The following is an 18,165-nucleotide window of genomic DNA, read 5'->3' as shown; positions in this document are numbered from 1 at the left end:
CTGGTAGGCTGCAGTCCATGGGGTCGCTAAGAGTTGGACACGACTGAGCGACTTCACTTTCACTTTTCACTTTCATGCATTGGAGAAGGAAATGGCAGCCCACTCCAGTGTTCTTGCCTGGAGAATCTCAGGGACGGGGGAGCCTGGTGGGCTGCCGTCTATGGGGTTGCACAGAGTCGGACACGACTGAAACATCTACCTACCTACCTACCTACCTACTCAGATCAAAATGTAGAGAGTATCAGCACCAGAGATGTTGCCCTTGTGCCCACTCTTCAGCACTAGTTTCTCTTACCCCAAGATCTTCACTATCCCGACTTCTAACATCCCATCTTCCCAGTTTGTGGTGTTCTTATAAATGGAATCATACACTGTCTACTCTTTTGTAATTGCTTCTTTTGCTCAGCAGTATGTTTGTGAGGCTCATCTGTTTTCACAAATTGAAGCAGTTCGTTTTCACTGCTATATGAAGTGAAGTGAAGTGAAAGTCACTCAGTCATGTCTGACTCTTTGCGACCCAATGGACCATACAGTCCATGGAATTCTCCAGGTCAGAATACTGAAGTGGGTAGCCTTTCCCTTCTTCAGGGGATCTTCCCAACCCAGGGATCGAACCCAGGTCTCCCACATTGCAGGCAGATTCTTAACCAGCTGAGCCACAAGGGAAGCCCTCACTGCTATATAGCATTCCATTTTATGAATAGGACAGAATTTCTTTATCCATTATACATTGATGGTTAGTTGAACTATTAAGAATAGCGCTGCTCTGAGTAATTTTTACACCTGGTTTGCATGTATTTCTAATGAGTATGTACTTTAGAATGTTGATCATTGGGTGTATAGTTGTTCAGCTTTAGTGGATACTCCCAACCAGTTTTTCATTGTTTTTCCTAATTTAAACTCCCAGCTCATATGAGTATGAGACTTCCAGTTGTCCTTACCTTCTTGTCAACACTGAATATAACCATGTCTATTGTAGCCATTCTGGAATTTTATTTAAGTTATTGTGGTTAATTTGCATTTCCTTTATCTTATCACTGGTTTCCAAGAGAAAATGATGATGTCTTTTATTTATGGAATTATTTTACTTATAAATACTAATGTGATCTTACTATTGGCCACCTACAACTCTAGAAAGCAGGTGTTACTGTTATTCATTTTACAAATGAGGAAACTAAGGCTGACTGAGTGATGTTAGTTTCCCAAGGGGTAGAGTTAATCAGTGGTAGAAGTCCAGTCTGTCTGATTCCAAAGCCAAATGCTCATTTAGATTCCCTATGTGCAGGGAACTTTTATGGTCTTGCTCATCACTATATCATCAGCACATGTTGGTATTCAATGAACTTTAATTATTGAAGAGGTGGAGATTTTTATTCATTTTGCTAAGATAGAGGCACATTTGAAAATTCATTTCTGTGTTGCAGATAAAGGAAGACCTAGATCTAAGAAAATAACAGAAAGTGGAAGAGGGAAACGATATTCATACAAATTACCTCAAGAATACAACATAGAGACTGTAGTGGTTGCAGACCCAGCAATGGTTTCCTATCATGGAGCAGATGCAGCCAGGAGATTCATTCTAACCATCTTAAATATGGTAGGCAAACTTTAAAGTGCGCTTGGAATTTTTTCAAGAAAACTCTAAGGAAGAAATGTGTGAGTATAATGAAGTTCTTTAAAAATTAACTATTACTATTCCTTTCTTTTATTGACATCAGTAAGAAAAAATAGGTGTATCAAATTGATACATCTCAAAAGAGATATCAAAATAATAATTTATACCTTCTAGTAATCCTTATTGTTAATTTGATGTGGCAAAACTTTTTCTATTATTCTTTTATCTCTTTTTTGTGCCCCTCTTTTCCTTTTTTATAAAAGGCTATTTGTTGAAATAGAAATGTTGTATTTGTTTATATGTATGGCCCCACCCAAAGTATTGTAGATTATGAGGTGGAACAAAAATGGAGGTTGGTGATCCACTGAGCTCTTACGTAGGTATGTAAAAATTGCATGTCGGATATAATACTAGTTGATGAGTAAGATGTAATAGCTAACAGCTGAATCACAGGTAGCTAACTTTGGTTGATAGCTTTTGGACCACAGAAATCGAACTTGTACCTGGGATCTGAATCCTTGTACCTACTGCCTGAATCCTTTGACTTAACTATATACCCTGTTGAGTAAACTTCCTTCAAGGCAGAATGAGGTTTTCATGGAGAGTGTTTCTTAGGAGAGAATAAGCCAATGGCAGATGTCCATTTATAATTCAAGTTGCCATATAAGGCAAGATAAGAACTACTAGTACAAGGATAAAAACTTAGCTACTGAACAACTATTTCACCAGCATTTTGTAAAGGGTAGACAGGCATAGCCTACCAACTTCAGTCTGTTTTAAATAGTGCTGCCTTGGAAAGTGTGGGTTTAGTATGCCAGTTTTAATTTTCTATAATAAATTAAATAGTCAATTTTACCAAAAAAAAAAAAAATCAAGGTACTGCATAAAAAATTTGCCTTGCTTTCCAGCATTGTTACATATACCATGTTTTGGAAATACAAGTTATAATGGTGACCTGAAACTGTTAAGCAACAATAGCATGTCTTCATGGGCAGCATTGAAGGGGAGGAGCTTTGAAAATCCTGTTCCTGTTTGACAGTTGTCTTGGGGAGAGTACAGACTGTAAAGGATAAATTGGGAGGTGGCATAAAGCAGGCTGTTTTGGGGACATTTCCTCAGAAGAAAGGACACTGGCATTTTGTGATCTTAAGAAAATTTCTAGGATTTAGTTACTAAAATTCTTCTCTTCACTATTGTGGAAAGCCCAACCTTCCTTCTGCCCCCCACTGAAATGCTTAGATTATTGATTGCAGTAAGTATATTATCAGAATGCTAGGTCTAAATTTCTTGGTGTCTAAAGTGAATTAGTTATTGCTTATTAAGCTAATTTTAAAGTAATTAAAAACTTTTTTTTGAAATATATAAAATTGCTCAACTGAATTGGGACTTCTCCCAGGTCTGGGCTGTAAGAAAAATTAAGATGTCTTTCAGTTTTATTTTAGGATTTTTATTTTTATTTGCTTTTAGGTTTTTAACCTTTTCCAACACAAGAGTCTTGGTGTGCAGGTCAATCTTCGTGTGATAAAGCTTATTCTGCTCCATGAAACTCCAGTAAGAAAGTCTTGAGTTTTTTGTTCAATTCAGTGGGTGAGAAGTTGTATTCAGGTACTTTTAAGTAAAGGGAATGTTAGGGATTTACTTTTTATTGACTTAAAATCCAGAAATATCCACTGAGTCACTTGAAATGTACATAAAACTGGCCACTAGTTTTAGTTAATACCTCAATTATATTCCAAAAATGGAATGTTCTTAGTTTCCAAGGATCCTGAAAACAAACCTGAACTTTGCAAAAAGCAATTTTTAAAAGTCATTTTTAATGACAGTTTTTTTTTCTTATTTAAACATGTGCTTTATCTGTAATTCAGTTTAAACAGAGACTGTTCTGTGGCATCATTTTAACATACTGCTTAGCTTTGTAACCCTTTGTTAAAATTGTAGAAATAATGAGTGATTTAAGTCTAAAAGTTCCACATTCTTAATATTCCATTGCGACTCTCCTTTTTCAGAATAGCGTTAAACAGGTTTTGTAATTATTGTACCTTAACAAAGTTTTAAGATTTTTTTAGCTCAGGAAAAATTAATCCTGAATGTCTTCCAGGTTCTAATTAATGTTATGGTCAGCAGTCTGCTCTAGTAATTCAAGAAGTCCCCTTGGTTTTTAGTTTTCTGTATATCTGAGAATAATTTGCCTTGAAGTGAAATCTCTTCTTTTGCAGGCAGATCTGTATATTGGGCATCATGGAGAGAAAATGCTGGAGAGTTTTTGTAAGTGGCAGCATGAAGAATTTGGCAAAAAGAATGATATACATTTAGAGATGTCAACAAGCTGGGGAGAGGACATGACCTCAGTAGATGCCACTATACTTATAACAAGGTGAGTTTTTTAAAGCCAATTAAATGACATTCTTAATTTGATGGCCATGCTGTTAATCCTATTAATCCCTTCATAGAATGCTTTTATTCCAGATTTTGTGTTCCAAAAAACTTTTGGCATAATGCTGTTAGTCATTTCCCTCAATTCATAATAACTGATTTCTGAACAGCTACATATTGGCTGGCATATTGACTAAACATTTGGTTAATTAATATAAAAAAAGTTACCCTCAATTTTTGATGCAAAGACGTAGCCATTGATGATGATAAATGAAAGCACTGATGAATTTTGGTGTAACTTTGAAGTTATGAACCTACATGGTATGTTTTTCAGTCGTCATCATGTAAAGTGCCCAATATGTTAAATTGAACAATTTCTGGTTCCAAGAAAAAATTTTAATTAAGTCTCTAGCTAGTTAATTTTGAGCTGCATTTGTATTTCAGCATTGAGGATAAATATAAGGTGAAACAATGAAGAACAATTAACTCTCTATGAACACTTTGTATAAACTTACAGACTTAAATATAAGCTTATTTTACTTAGAGCTAGTAATTAATGGTAGTTCATTGTTAACTAGCAATTTAATTTTTTTACCAGTGTTGATATTTCACATCACAGAATACACAGTGATGTTTAAACATGATTTTCTATAATGAGTGTAAGAATTCATAATGGCTTCTTGTTGCTGAATTGTATAAAAACTATTCTAATTATAAATAATTCATAAAGATGAAAACAATCGCTATGTAAGAACACAGCTAGACTTCCATTTCCAGCTATGTAGGTGTACCTGATACTAGACCTCTGTAATAAACAGCCATAAAATTGAAAAACATTTATGAGACAACTGCTTTCAGTTATTGAAGAAATAGCAGTGCAGTCTCTGAAAGAAGGAAAATTTACCAAGTGAGCCCCACAGCCAACCCAACTTTTGCCTTAGGACAATTTTTTGAATGATACAGCAAGCTGGAATCTAAGTAGAACACAGTGCTCCTGCTGAAAGCATCAGAGATGAGGATACTTTGCAGGCAGAGGTGCCAAGTTCATGTGCAGATCATCTGTGAGGACTTTGCAAAGGCTGGTCTAACTACACATAGAAACTACCCAAAATTTATCAGGGTGCTGTTGCTGTGGAGTTTAGATGTTAAAAATGTTCTAGAAATTGAACATATTTGGGCCATGGGAGTAAAGCAATCTTGCTAATACCTTGTTTTTACTCCTGGCATTTATCTGAGGAAACAAAGGCACCATTTAGAGACATTTATCTGAGAAAACAGAGGAACCATTAAGAGGCCTTCTTAATAGGCACCATGATCCAGAGAAATGCCCTCTCTTGATCCTCTCTTAACAAAGCCTGAAACCAAGCCCAGTTTGGAGGTTGAGTCTCACCAGTTTACGAAGGCTTGGGAATCATCTTGAGCTTTTGGTATATCCTCCCTACCAAAGAATAAACTCAAACCTACCTACATTCAGAGTGACCAGCAAGTAAAAAAGACAAAGCACTCTTCAGAGGAATATAGCTGAATCTTGAATCTCTATAATATATCATCTACAATGTCTGGAATATAATGAAAATTAGTCAAGCAAGGAAACATGAAAATGTGACCCACGGTCAAAGAAAAATTAACGATAGAAACAGCCCCTGAGATTGCTTAGATGTTGGATTTACCAAATACTGCTGTCACTGGAATCTCAGAAGAGAGTGAGAATGGGTAAGATAATTATTTGAAGGTGTAATGTCAAAAGTTTTTCACAGATTTCCTAAAAAGCCACAACTTAGAGACTGAGGCATATCATAGGAAAATTGGTGAGAACCAAAGATATAGAAAAAATTGTTGAATTGGCTAGAGAAAAGGGATACATTACAATAGAGGAGACAACATGAAGACCAGTAACTGACTTCTGTCAGAAAGAAAAGATCCCTGAAACTATGAAATGATATCACTAACATACTGACTGAAAAAACTCTATCAACAAAAATTCTTAATGAATTCATAAGGGTACTTTCTTAATCAAAGTGTATCTACACCTACTTACACACACAAAATCTATAGCTAATAAGACTGGAAGCAAGGCAAGGGATGTCCACTCTTAGCTCATCTGTTCAGTATTGTGCTGATGGTTATAAGGAAGGGGAAGGAAAGGTATAAATATTGGGAATAAAAATTAAAAACTGTCTTTACACAGATGACATGACTTGGTACAAAGAAAGTTTTAAGAAATCTAGTGGAAAAATTGCTAGAATTTACAACTGAAATTTATAAGGCTATAGCATACAAAGTCAATTTAGAAGAATTATATATGGAGGAAGTGAACAGCTGGGAAGATTTTAAAGTAACTTCCAAAACCATAAAACACTGAGAATAATTTAAGAAAGTGAAATGATAGCTACATAGCCCTGCTGAGAAAAATTAGAGATATAAATAAAGGTTTATTTATTGGAAGACAAAGTATTATCAAGATGTCTATTTTCCCTAAATTGACTTATCGGGTGACTATAATCCCAATGAAAATCTCTGCAGGTTTTTCATTTGGTTTGGTTTGGTTTTAAAAATTACAATCTGATTCCAATATTTATTTGGGAAAGAAAAGGACCTAGAAGAGTTAAGCGGTTTTGTAAAAGAGGAACAAATTGGGTGGACTTATATTTTTTGATTTCAAAACTTATAAAGGTTTATTATAAAGCTATAAACCATATAGCTATGACTGAGCATTAGCCATACAAATCAGTGAAACAGAATAAAGAGTCTGGAAATACACTCACATACATATGGTCAATTGATGTTCAGTAAAACCATTAGCATAATTCAGTGATGAAAAGATAGTCTGTTTACCATATGGTTCCAGAACACCTGGATACCCATTTGAAAGAAATGAATCTCAACCGTGTTTAGCAACTTGTATGATTAATGGATCATAGAAATCTACAACTATAAGACTTTTATTAAAAACAGTCTTCTTGACCATGAGAGGACAGTAATTTCCTAGATAGGACACAAAAAAGCAGTAAATAAAAATTATTAATCATTTGGGCTTCTTGAAAATTAAAACCACATCGTATCCAAAAATATTGATATGTAAATGAAAAGATTAGATATTTGCAATAGACGTATTTAATGAATAATTTGTATCTATAATTATATGTGTATTTATGTATATACATATGATATACAAATATTTAGAACTTTAAGACTAAATAAGAAAGATAATCAAAGAAATATGACCTGTGTTTACCCAAACAGTAGCTGGTAATCTTGGAGTTGACCATTTGACCTCTATTAGTCTCATTATGATGAGGCTAATAGTACAGAGAGAAGAATATAAGACATCTTCTATAACATCTAACATAAAGTGACCATTCAATAATTTTCCAAACAGAAATAATTGTATAAAATCCTGTGCAAACATTTATTAATGTGGAAGATATACTATCAGAAATATCTTTTGTTCTAGTATTATATAATAAATGGTTTCAATTGGTAGTTGGTCAGCCCGTGGTCATTATTGCATTCCCCGTTATCCTAGACACAGTTAGGAGTCATTGGCTGTGGCTGACGGTATTGTCAAGTGACAGAACGGTTTATGGGGTCGGTGTGATACATTAGGTATTACCAGTAGTAGTTTTCTGAACATGTTATGGTTTAAATTTAAATGACAAAATACAATGGATGGCAAAACAAATACAATATTGTAAAGTTAAAAAATAGATAAATTAATTTAATTAAAAAATCAATAAATAAATGATAAAATAATGTGTAAAATTCTTGACACCTAGGAATTCTGAAACAAGTATCAGTTCCTTTTTCTTCTTATGGCTGTTTATATCTAGTGAAAGTTTGTTTAATAATGTACACTTTACATTTCTATAGGATGAGCCTGCCTTGCCTTCGAATTTTAGGATTCAATGAAATACTGAAACAGATAGTGTTTTATATGTTTGACAGACTATAAGTCTACCTTATATACTAAAGCTGTTGGATTTTTACTACATTATTTATTATTTATTTAAATTTAATTTTTATTTTATATGATAGTTGATTTACAATATTGTGTTAGTTTCAGGTGTACACTTTGCTGTTATTTTCAGCAAAGTGATTCATTTATACATATACATATATCTAGTGTTTTTCAGATTATTTTCCTATGTAGGTTTACACAGTATTAAGTAGAGTTTCCTATGCTATACAGTAGGTCTTTGTTGATTATTTTATGTGTAGTAGTATGGATATGTTAATCCCAACCTGCTAGTTTATCCCTCCCCACCTTTCTTGTTTGGTAATGATAAGTTTGTTTTTGAAGTCTGTAAGTCTGTTTCTGTTTTGTAAGTTCATTTGTACCCTTTTTTTAGGTTCCACATATAATTGATATGATACAATATTTGTCTTTCATTGTCTGACTTACTTCACTCTCTGTGATAGTCTCTAGGTCCATCCATGTCTCTGCAAATGGCAGTTTCATTCCTTTTTATGGCTGAGTAATATTCCATTGTTATATTCTATAATATTCCATAATATTCCATTGTAATATTCCAAAAGATATATATATCGCATCTTTTTTATCCATTCCTCTGTTGATGGGGATTTAGGTTGCTTCCATATCCTGGCTGTTGTAAATAGTGCTACAGTGAACACTGGAGTGCATGTATCTTTTTGAATTATGCTTTTCTCTGGGTATATACCCAGGAGTGTGATTGGTAAGTCATATGGTATCTCTCTTTTTAGTTTTTAAGGGACTTCCATACTGTTCTCCACAATGGCTGTTATCAATATACATTCTCACCAATGGTGTAAGAGGGTTCCATTTTCTCCACACCCTCTTGAGCATTTTGTTGTTTGTAGACTTTTTGATGATGGCCATTCTTACTATTTTGAGGAGGTACCTCGTTGTAATTTTGATTTGCGTTTCTCTACCAATTAGTGAGGTTGAGCATCTTTTCGTGTACTTTTTGGCCATCTGTGTATGTCTTCTTTGGATAAATGTCTATTTAGATCTTTTGCCCATTTTTTGGATTGTTTTTTGTTTATATTGAGCTTCATGAGCTATTTGTATATTTTGGAAATTAATCCCTCGTCAGTCACATTGTTGGCAACTATTTTCTCCCATTCTGAGGGTTGTCTTTTTGTTTCGTTTATGGTTTCCTTTGCTGTGCAAACATTTTTATGTTTAGTTAGATCCTACTTGTTTATGTTTGTTTTTATTTTTATTACCCTAAGAGGTAGATCCAGAAAGATCTTGCAGCAATAGAGGTCAAAGAGTGTTCTGCCTATGTGTTCCTCTAAGAATTATATATTATCCTGTCTTGCATTAGGTCTTTAATCCACTTTGAAATTTATTTTTATGTATGGTTTAGAGAGTGTTCCAATTTCATTCTTTTACATGTAGCTATCCAGTTTTACCAGCATCACTTAATAAATAAACTGTATTTTCTCCATTGTATATTCTTGCCTCCTTTGTTGTAGATTAATTGACCATAGGTGTGAAAGTTTGTTTTGGGGCTTTCTGTCTTGTTCCATTGATCTATATATCTGTCTTTGTGAGGGATCATACTGTTTTGATGATCGTAGCTTTGTAGTATAGTCTACAGTGACGGAGCCTGATTCCTCCAGCTCTGTTTTTTCTTTCTCAAGATTGCTTTGGCTATTCATGGTCTTTATGTTTTAATACAAATTTGAAGGTTTTTTTTGTCCTAGATATGCAAAAAAAAAGCCATTTGTAATTTGATAGGAATTACATTGAAACTGTAGCTTACCTTGGGTAGTATAATCATTTTGACAACATTGATTCTGCTAATCTAGGAACATGGTATATCTTTCTGTTTGTGTCATCTTACATTTCTTTCATCAGTATCTTAGAGTTTTCTGAGTACACGTCTTTTGTCTCTCTAGATAGGTTTATTCCTAAGTATTTTATTCTTTTTTGATGTGATGGTAAATAGGAAAATTTATCTATTAAATCCTTAATTTCTCTTTCTGACCTTTCATTGTTATTGTATAGAAATGGAACAGATTTCTACGTATTAAGGTAACAGGAAGCCAACACACTCATATTTGGTCTGTATCATCTGGAAGGAGGAACAGACATACTGTTTTATTACATAGAAGTATCCTAATTTATATGACTACTCTATATTTTTATAGCTTTCTGAATTTTCACATTTAGAGAAAAATGTATTAATATCTTTATCTATATATGATTGTAAACAAGTACTAGTATTTGTCTAGAATAATTACAGAGTACTTGCTCTGGTGTTTAGAAATATAATCTTTTTCATTATTGTCAAAGTGAAATTGAAAGTGAAAGTCACTCAGTTGTGTCCAACTCTTTGCGATCCCATGGAATGTACAGTCCATGGAATTCTCTAGGCAAGACTACTGAAGGGGTAGCCATTCCCTTCTCCAGGGGAATCTTCTCAACCCAGGGATCGAACCCAGGTCCCCTGCATTGCAGGAGGATTCTTTACCAGCTGAGCCACCAGGGAAGCCCAAGGATACTGGAGTAGCTAAGTCTATCCCTTCTCCAGGGGATCTTCCTGACCCAGGAATTGAACCGAGTTCACCTGCATTGCAGGTGGATTCTTTACCAGCTGAGCTACTAGAGAAGCCCATTTTCATTATTGTCAAATTTTGCTCATAAAATGCAATTGAACTACTTGCTTGCACGTAGGCTAGTATAACATATTAAAAGAATGAACCAAAAGTAGTCATATCTGGGATTTGTGAGAATATTGTAGATAATATTCTACAGTAATATTTGTGTTTTTTTTTAAATTTTTAATTGCAGGATAATTGCTTTACAATATTGTGTTGGTTTCTGCTGTGCATCAACATGAATCAGCCATAGGTATACATATGCCCCCTCCCTCTTGAACCTTCCTCCCACCTCTTACCCAATTCCAACCCTGTTCATTGTCACAGAGTTCCTAATTTGAACTCACTGCATCTTACAGCAAATTTCCACTGGCTGTCTGTTTTTACATTACATGTTTCCATGCTACTCTCTCAATTCGTCCCACCCTCTTCTTCTCCAGCTGTGTCCACAAGTCTGTTCTCTGTGTCTGCATCTCCATTGTTGCCCTGCAAATAGGCTCATCAGTACTCTTTCTAGATTCCATATACATGTGTTAACACACGGTATTTGTTTTTCTCTTTCTGACTTATTTCCCTCTGTATAACAGGCTGTAGGTTCATCCTGCTCATTAGGACTGAAAACCTGTGTTTTGTAATCTCAGTTTGCTGGCTCAAGTCAGTTGTAAAATAATTATTTGTCCTCAGATTTTCAAAACTTGAACTATTACCAAAGGACTAAATATGTACTCTGTATGCCCAAACTATGGTTTTTAAAGATAAGACAAAATAAAGGATTGTTCTTTCTAATGTATCATTTAGTTATGGATAGAAAACTAAAGCTTCACTTGCTAAAAAGGACTCCTACTCAAAACCTGATGGAAAAAATTTTTTGGGAGACAAAATTTGCTATAGTTTTGCTAAGCCACTTCATGTTTCATGGAAAAAAAGATTTTTGTGCACTTCCTAAATCCTTTAGCAGAAATGTTGATTCAGTTTTGTGCCCCTTGATAAATAGGGCCTAGAATAGGGCTTAGTAGATTGCTTCTGTTTTTTTTGTAAAGCGACAGGTATAAAAATCTAGTTGAAAATAGAAAAAAAAAAAAACCTGTCAAAGGATATATACATACAACATATTGATAGATACTGATATAATTTTGCCTTTACTTTCCTGTGGGGCTAAAGTTTATTTGGAGGATCACTTTTCTCTGTATTATTGCTTCCAGTGCCCTGAAAAAGTGAAGTGAAAGTAAAAGTCTCTCAGTTGTGTCTGATTTTTGGGACCCCATGGACTGTAGACCATGGAATTCTCCAGGCCAGAATACTGGAGTGGGTAGCCTTTCCCTTCTCCAGGGGATCTTCCCAACCCAGGGATTGAACCCAGGTCTCCCCATTGGAGGCAGATTCTTTAACAGCTGAGCCACAAGGGAAGCCCTTTAGTGCCCTAGTAGTAAAAATTAGCCCAATGTAAGGAAAGGTTTATATCTCTAAGTGACCTTCCACCATTGATTAGGAAAGTCTAAATGAATGGTTTGAGTTATTGAGGAAGGAAAAAATTCCCTTTTTAGTAGGTATAATCATACAGATGATCAATCTTTAGCTTTGGAAAGAAAGGAAGAAAGTGAAGTTGCTCAGTCATGTCTGACTCTTTGCGACCCCATGGACTGTAGCCTACTGGGCTCCTCCATTCATGGGATTCTCCAGGCAAGAATACTGGAGTGGGTTGCCATTTCTTTCTCCAGGGGATCTTCCCGACCCAGAGATCAAACCCAGGTCTCCCACATTGCAGGCAGACACTTTACCCTCTGAGCCACCAGGGAAGCAAAGTTATAAAAAATAAGATAAAATTTTTAATCTTTGTGGATTCCATGGTCTTATCCATATTTTACAAACTGAACTCATAAACAGCCTAGTATCTTGCAAATGCTCATCTTAGGTCATCATTAAATGTTGTATGTTATGTGAGCACATTAATAGGAAGAGATAATAGCTCAGTTATTAATTTTCATTTCAACTTAAGTGAATAATGTATGTATCAGTCCAAACCTATCTGCAGTCATTTGTTAAGTTGTTCTGTGTGACACAGTGAAGTAAATAGTTTAAAGCTGACCTAGTTCTATGGGTTCATAGTAACAAAAACACAAAACACTTTATCCCAACTATCAATTCCATGATTTCTTAGTGTAATTTTCACATTTCTCTTTGAAATTATAGAGAAGGGACAAGTCTGTATATCTTGAAAATACTCTTTAATTTAGAATTTAATTTTAATAATGATACTTTTGTTTTTCAGTATTTACTAAAATGCTTTTGGTACAATACTTCTGAAAGTTAGTTTCAAAATAATGCCATTGGCTAGTAAGATAGAAAAGGTAATAAAATAGAGTCATGGCAGAAATACATTAATTTAATACAAATCATAGAATAATTTTTGAGTGAATCATTTATAGGTATATCCCAAGGCACTATAAAATTCTACAATGAGACTTATTCTCAGATGAATCTTCACTCTTGGAAATTAAAGGCTACATTTCATTTTTTTCAATATAAATCAGAACTTAAGCAGGATTTATTGGCCTTCCCAGTTGCCAAAGTCTAACAGTATCATTTCCATAAACTCACATAATGAAACTCTGTGATGCAGACTTCAGGCACACAGAGCCAACATGAGCCAAAAATGAGAGAATTTGAATCCACTTGATCACAGGTCTAGGCAGCAAACAAATCTCTGTCCCCCTTACCCCTCACAGTCTTTAAATATTATGAAATTGGGATTACATTATTTTGATCTTCTGAAAAGCAGTGTACAGTTGAAGAATTGAAGATTAAGAATTACAGTCTGATCTGAAGTTTTTAAAATGCTATTGACGATTTGTCTTTCAATGGTACTAAAAGGTATTTCCAGTGCTTTAGGATACACGACCTTGAATTTTTTGGGGAAAAAAAAAAAGTGCTCTATTCATTTGTTTGCGAGTGAACAGAAATTGGCTGTATGATGGGCTCGATAAGTGCCCTTGACAATAAGCAGTGCATTTCTCATAGTTTTATCATGTTGTTTAGTTACAGATGAAGTCCCTTGTTTCACATTATGTAAATCAAAGTCATCTTGCAGCCTTATGCATTATGATATGATGTATTGTACATTTAGAGAAAGCACATAAAATATCTTTCCCTCTACATCTGAATATACTTTATGCTCCATGATTCTTGGCCCTAAGGTAAAGATTTGATTTCATGTGGTTCTTTAATTTTCTGCATTGCCATATTATTCAGTATCATCTGTTTTGGGTGTTTCTCACTCCATTTGTTTTCTGGCAAAGGCAGTTGCAAAATAGGACTATCTCTTATTTATTACAGTTCCCCAGAATTCTTCCTCACTGATCCTAGGCCCTTTACACATTACAGAGGTGATTTTATATTGTTCTCTTCTTTGCTTTCAGTGCAGAAGCCTTTTTGAGATTTATCTTCTTATTTTTCTTACCCAGTGCTTGGCATGTGAGAAGCACATAATGAATCCTACTGTATAGGTTGTGCACTGCACAACAGTAGAGGGAGTCATTAACATTGCTGTGTATGTAAATGAACCATTAGAAGTAAGCAGTGCACAACCTGTACAACTAGGCATGGTGTCCTTGTGATAAATTTGATTTCTTAATCATCTGTGTCTGGTCTTTTACTTGTTACAAGAATGTCAGCAGACCTTTTTCATTCCTCTTCATCTGTAATTATATTCAGTCTCTGGATATGTTGTACCACCAGGAGGTATATTTTTCTATATCATTTGGTGTTGGTTTTGAGCCACAGAATCCAGTGTGGACCAAGTTGAACACAAGAGGAGGTTCTTTTGGATTCTTTTTGATAAGTGGAGAAGATTCTGTGTAGTATTCAGAATTAAAGGAAGAACGAAAAAACCAGACATCAAGAAAAATAGTGAAGAGGAAAGCTCTTGAAGTCTCTACCCGAGTTTGAATGATCCAGGGCCATTCACGTTCTCTTACTATACTGTCTACTTTAGATCCTCTGAAAGAGCAGTTTTGAGTTGAAGGGGGGTGTTATGTGTGTAAATTCTGTTATTGAAAGTCAGTGACCACTGTTTGCAATAGCCAGGACATGGAAGCAACCTAGATGTCCTTTGGCAGATGAATGGGTAAGAAAGCTGTGGTACATATACACAATGGAATGTTACTCAGCTATTAAAAAGAATGCATTTGAATCAGTTCTAATGAGGTGGATGAAACTGGAGCCTATTATACAGAGTGAAGTAAGTCAGAGAAAAAAACACTAATACAGTATATTAATGCATATATATGGAATTTAGAAAGATGGTAATGATGACCCTATATGTGAGACATTGAAAGAGACACATATGTAAAGAACAGACTTTTGGGCTCTGTGGGAGAAGGCGAGGGTGGGATGATTTGAGAGAATAGCATTGAAGCATGTATATTATCATATGTGAAATAGATCGCCAGTCCATGTTTGATGCATGAGACAGGGTGCTCAGGGCTGGTGCACTGGGATGACCCAGAGGGATGGGATGAGGAAGGAGGTGGGAGGGGGGGTTCAGGATGGGGGACGCATGTACACCCATGGCTGATTCATGTCAATGTATGACAAAACCCACTACAATATTGTAAAGTAATTAGTCTCCAATTAAAATAAATAAAAAAAAAGATCTATGAACCAGAAAATGAATAAATAAAGTCAGCGACCAGAAAATATGACATATTTGAAGGTAGCTTCCTGGTGGAAAGGTGCTGGGGGTTGGGAATAGTTAAGGTTAGGTACTTCAGTGGCTGTCAAAGAATCAAAGTTTGTTTTTTGTTGTTGTTGTTGTTTTTAAAGAAACTCTTTGGTTATAACTAACAGCAGTCTTGTTTTGCCCAGATTCTTAAGGTTTTCAGTTTTGTACCTTGAACATTGAAGGCAATGCCATCCATTAGTTTAACTTGAAAGTTTAGGATAGGATAGCTTGAGTGGTTACATTTATGGGATAAAATTTGAGTGCATCTTCCCTCGTTTTTCTAGAGTTGTCGTTCTGATTTCGGCATGTATTTTCAGAAAGATAATTTTTTTACTAAAATGGCATAAATTTTAAGACCCATCTGTGCTGATGGGCAATCTGATTATTTGTTTCTATTAAATTTCTCTCTTTTTTTTTTTTTTTTGGCTATTTTCTTTCATTCAGTTGGGACAGAACATTTTTAAGGCATATGCAAATGTTATTAATAGAATTATATATCTGTCATATATAAAGGAAAAGATTTTGTGTAGAGTGAAGATTAAAGTATCAAGTGGTAATGGCCAATTTTTAATTATCCATGATGAATTAACTAGTTTATCAATAGATTTATCAGAATAAAAACGATACCATTTGAGAAAAACATTAAAGTTTTTACAAATCAGTGAAACATGTACTATTTCTCTTATTTAGAAATATACAATAAGCTGTAGACAGCATAACGTAACACTGCTGCTGCTGCTAAGTTACTTCAGTCATGTCTGACTCTGTGCAACCCCATAGACGGCAGCCCACCAGGCTCCTCCATCTCTGGGATTCTCCAGGCAAGAATACTGGAGTGTGTTGCCATTTCCTTCTCCATGTAACACTACATTGCATATATTCTATTTTAGGGGATTTCTTGCTTGCAGTCAGATGAGAGGTCTCTGCAGTAGGCTTTCTCTGCTGCTGTTAAGTCGCTTCAGTCGTGTCTGACTCTGTGCGACCCCATAGATGGCAGCCCACTAGGCTCCCTCATCCCTGGGATTCTCTAGGCAAGAACACGAGTGGGTTGCCATTTCCTTCTCCAATGCATGAAAGTGAAAAGTGAAAGTGAAGTCACTCGGTTGTGTTGGAGTCTTAGTGACCCCATGAACTGCAGCCTACCAGGCTCCTCTATCCATGGGAATTTCCAGGCAAGAGTACTGGCGTGGGGTGCCATTGCCTTCTCTGTAGGCTTTCTCTAGAGAAAAGATATCTGTGACTTGCATTATGAAAGCAGAGGCAGGAGAAAGCCTGGTCACTAAAGCAAACCAAATCCAAATATTGACAGCTGGAGTTAAGTAAGGAAAGGAAGGGAGAAAGGACAATGTACAGTGGGGCTTGAGTCTCTATCTTCCTTGTTGTTGTTTTTCTCCAGTTGCTAATCATGTCCAACTCTTTGCGACCCCATGGACTTTAGCACGACAGGATTCCCTATCCTTCACTATCTCCTGGAGTTTGCTCAAACTCATGTCTATTAAGTCAGTAATGCCATCCAACCATCTCATCCTTTATCACCCACTTCTCATCCTGCCCTCAGTCTTCCCTAGCATCAGGGTCTTTTCCAGTGAGTTGGCTCTTTGCATCAGGTGGCCAAAGTATCGGAACTTCAGCTTTAGCATCAATCCTTCCCGTGAATATTCAGGGTTGATTTCCTTTAGGATTGACTGGTTTGATCTCCTTGCTGTCCAAGACACTCTTAAGAATCGTCTCTAGTACCACAATTTGAAAGCATCAATTCTTCGGCACTCAGCCTTCTTTATTGTCCATACCTGACTACTAGAAAACCCATAGCTTTAACTAAACAGATCTTTGTCCTAGTGGAATACTGGAGAAGCGTTCTTAGCAAAGAGACCCACAGGAATAATAACTCGTCAACTAATTATGAAGTAATTACTGTGATAAAGTCTCATACTTGTTATTATTTTGTTATAATTGCAGAATAGTTAATGTATTTCTAATTAATGGGTATGATTTAAATGAATCATGTTTATAGTAAATCTGTATTGTCCCTTGTGTTAAAAATATATTATTTAAGATTATTTTTATCATCTTTATCAAGGCTTTACCTTTCTTGCCTTTACTCTAGTAACCAAGAGTTGACTCTATATCTGTTTCATAGAAATCGTCTTTGTCAGACATTTGCCTCAAGGAATAATAAAAAATTCTAGTAATTAAGCTTTGATATTAAATTACTTCATTCTGTAATTCAGTCATAGTCATGTCTAGTTACACATTTTTTTCTATCTCCTACCTTATGAGAGGAAAATGACAATATTGCACTAATCACTAATTTTTAAAATAATTTATAACTAATGTAATCCCTATTTGTAGAAAGATATTTTTGAGAAAGTTGTTTATCAATTGAGGTCAATGTGAACATCATACTGAGGTAGTTGTTCAGTCTTTTAAAGAGTTTGGTAAAAGTAACTGCATCAGATAAAATATAATATTAGAATAAAGCCTATGTATATTAAGATCTAATGTTAACAATAAATGTTTCAGTATATGGTAGGTCACAGGTTGTGTCCTCTTCCTTTAATTTTGTGATAATCTGTCTGAGTAAATAATCAGAAAATGTTCCCATCATCAACATCTAGGAATTGTAGAAACAGCATAATAAAAATCCTTTTACATGCACAGATGAGCCAAAAACAAGAGGACTCTGGCAAAAAAAAAAAAAAATGCAGTAAGCTTCTGATGTAGTGTGATAGTTGTCCTGGTAGGAGTGTGTTGGACTTAAAAATCGGGATTCTTGGGTTGAACTCCCATATAAAGAAAAAACTTTTTGCCTTTGTGAAGTGGGAACTGAAATGATTACAGACAGCCAGGACCCTTGGATACTTACACC

At 35.2% G+C, this 18,165-nt stretch overlaps 1 protein-coding gene across 1 annotated transcript in view; it reads left to right on the top strand.

Annotated features, from left to right (window-relative positions):
- Positions 1-18,165, top strand: part of ADAMTS19 (ADAM metallopeptidase with thrombospondin type 1 motif 19) — a 256,274-nt gene that overhangs the window by 58,919 nt on the left and 179,190 nt on the right. The window contains exons 4-6 of the mRNA XM_081501839.1: positions 1,425-1,597; positions 3,083-3,166; positions 3,832-3,989. Of these exons, the coding sequence (XP_081357965.1) occupies positions 1,425-1,597; positions 3,083-3,166; positions 3,832-3,989 (415 nt within the window). The remainder of the gene's footprint in view (positions 1-1,424; positions 1,598-3,082; positions 3,167-3,831; positions 3,990-18,165) is intronic.

This window comes from Giraffa tippelskirchi, chromosome 6, assembly GCF_054371585.1.
Source record: "Giraffa tippelskirchi isolate mGirTip1 chromosome 6, T2T-mGirTip1v1.2.pri, whole genome shotgun sequence".
NCBI lineage: Eukaryota > Metazoa > Chordata > Mammalia > Artiodactyla > Giraffidae > Giraffa > Giraffa tippelskirchi.
The sequence above is the reverse complement of the archived record's forward strand: the minus strand, read 5'-3'. Positions and strand labels throughout refer to the sequence as shown.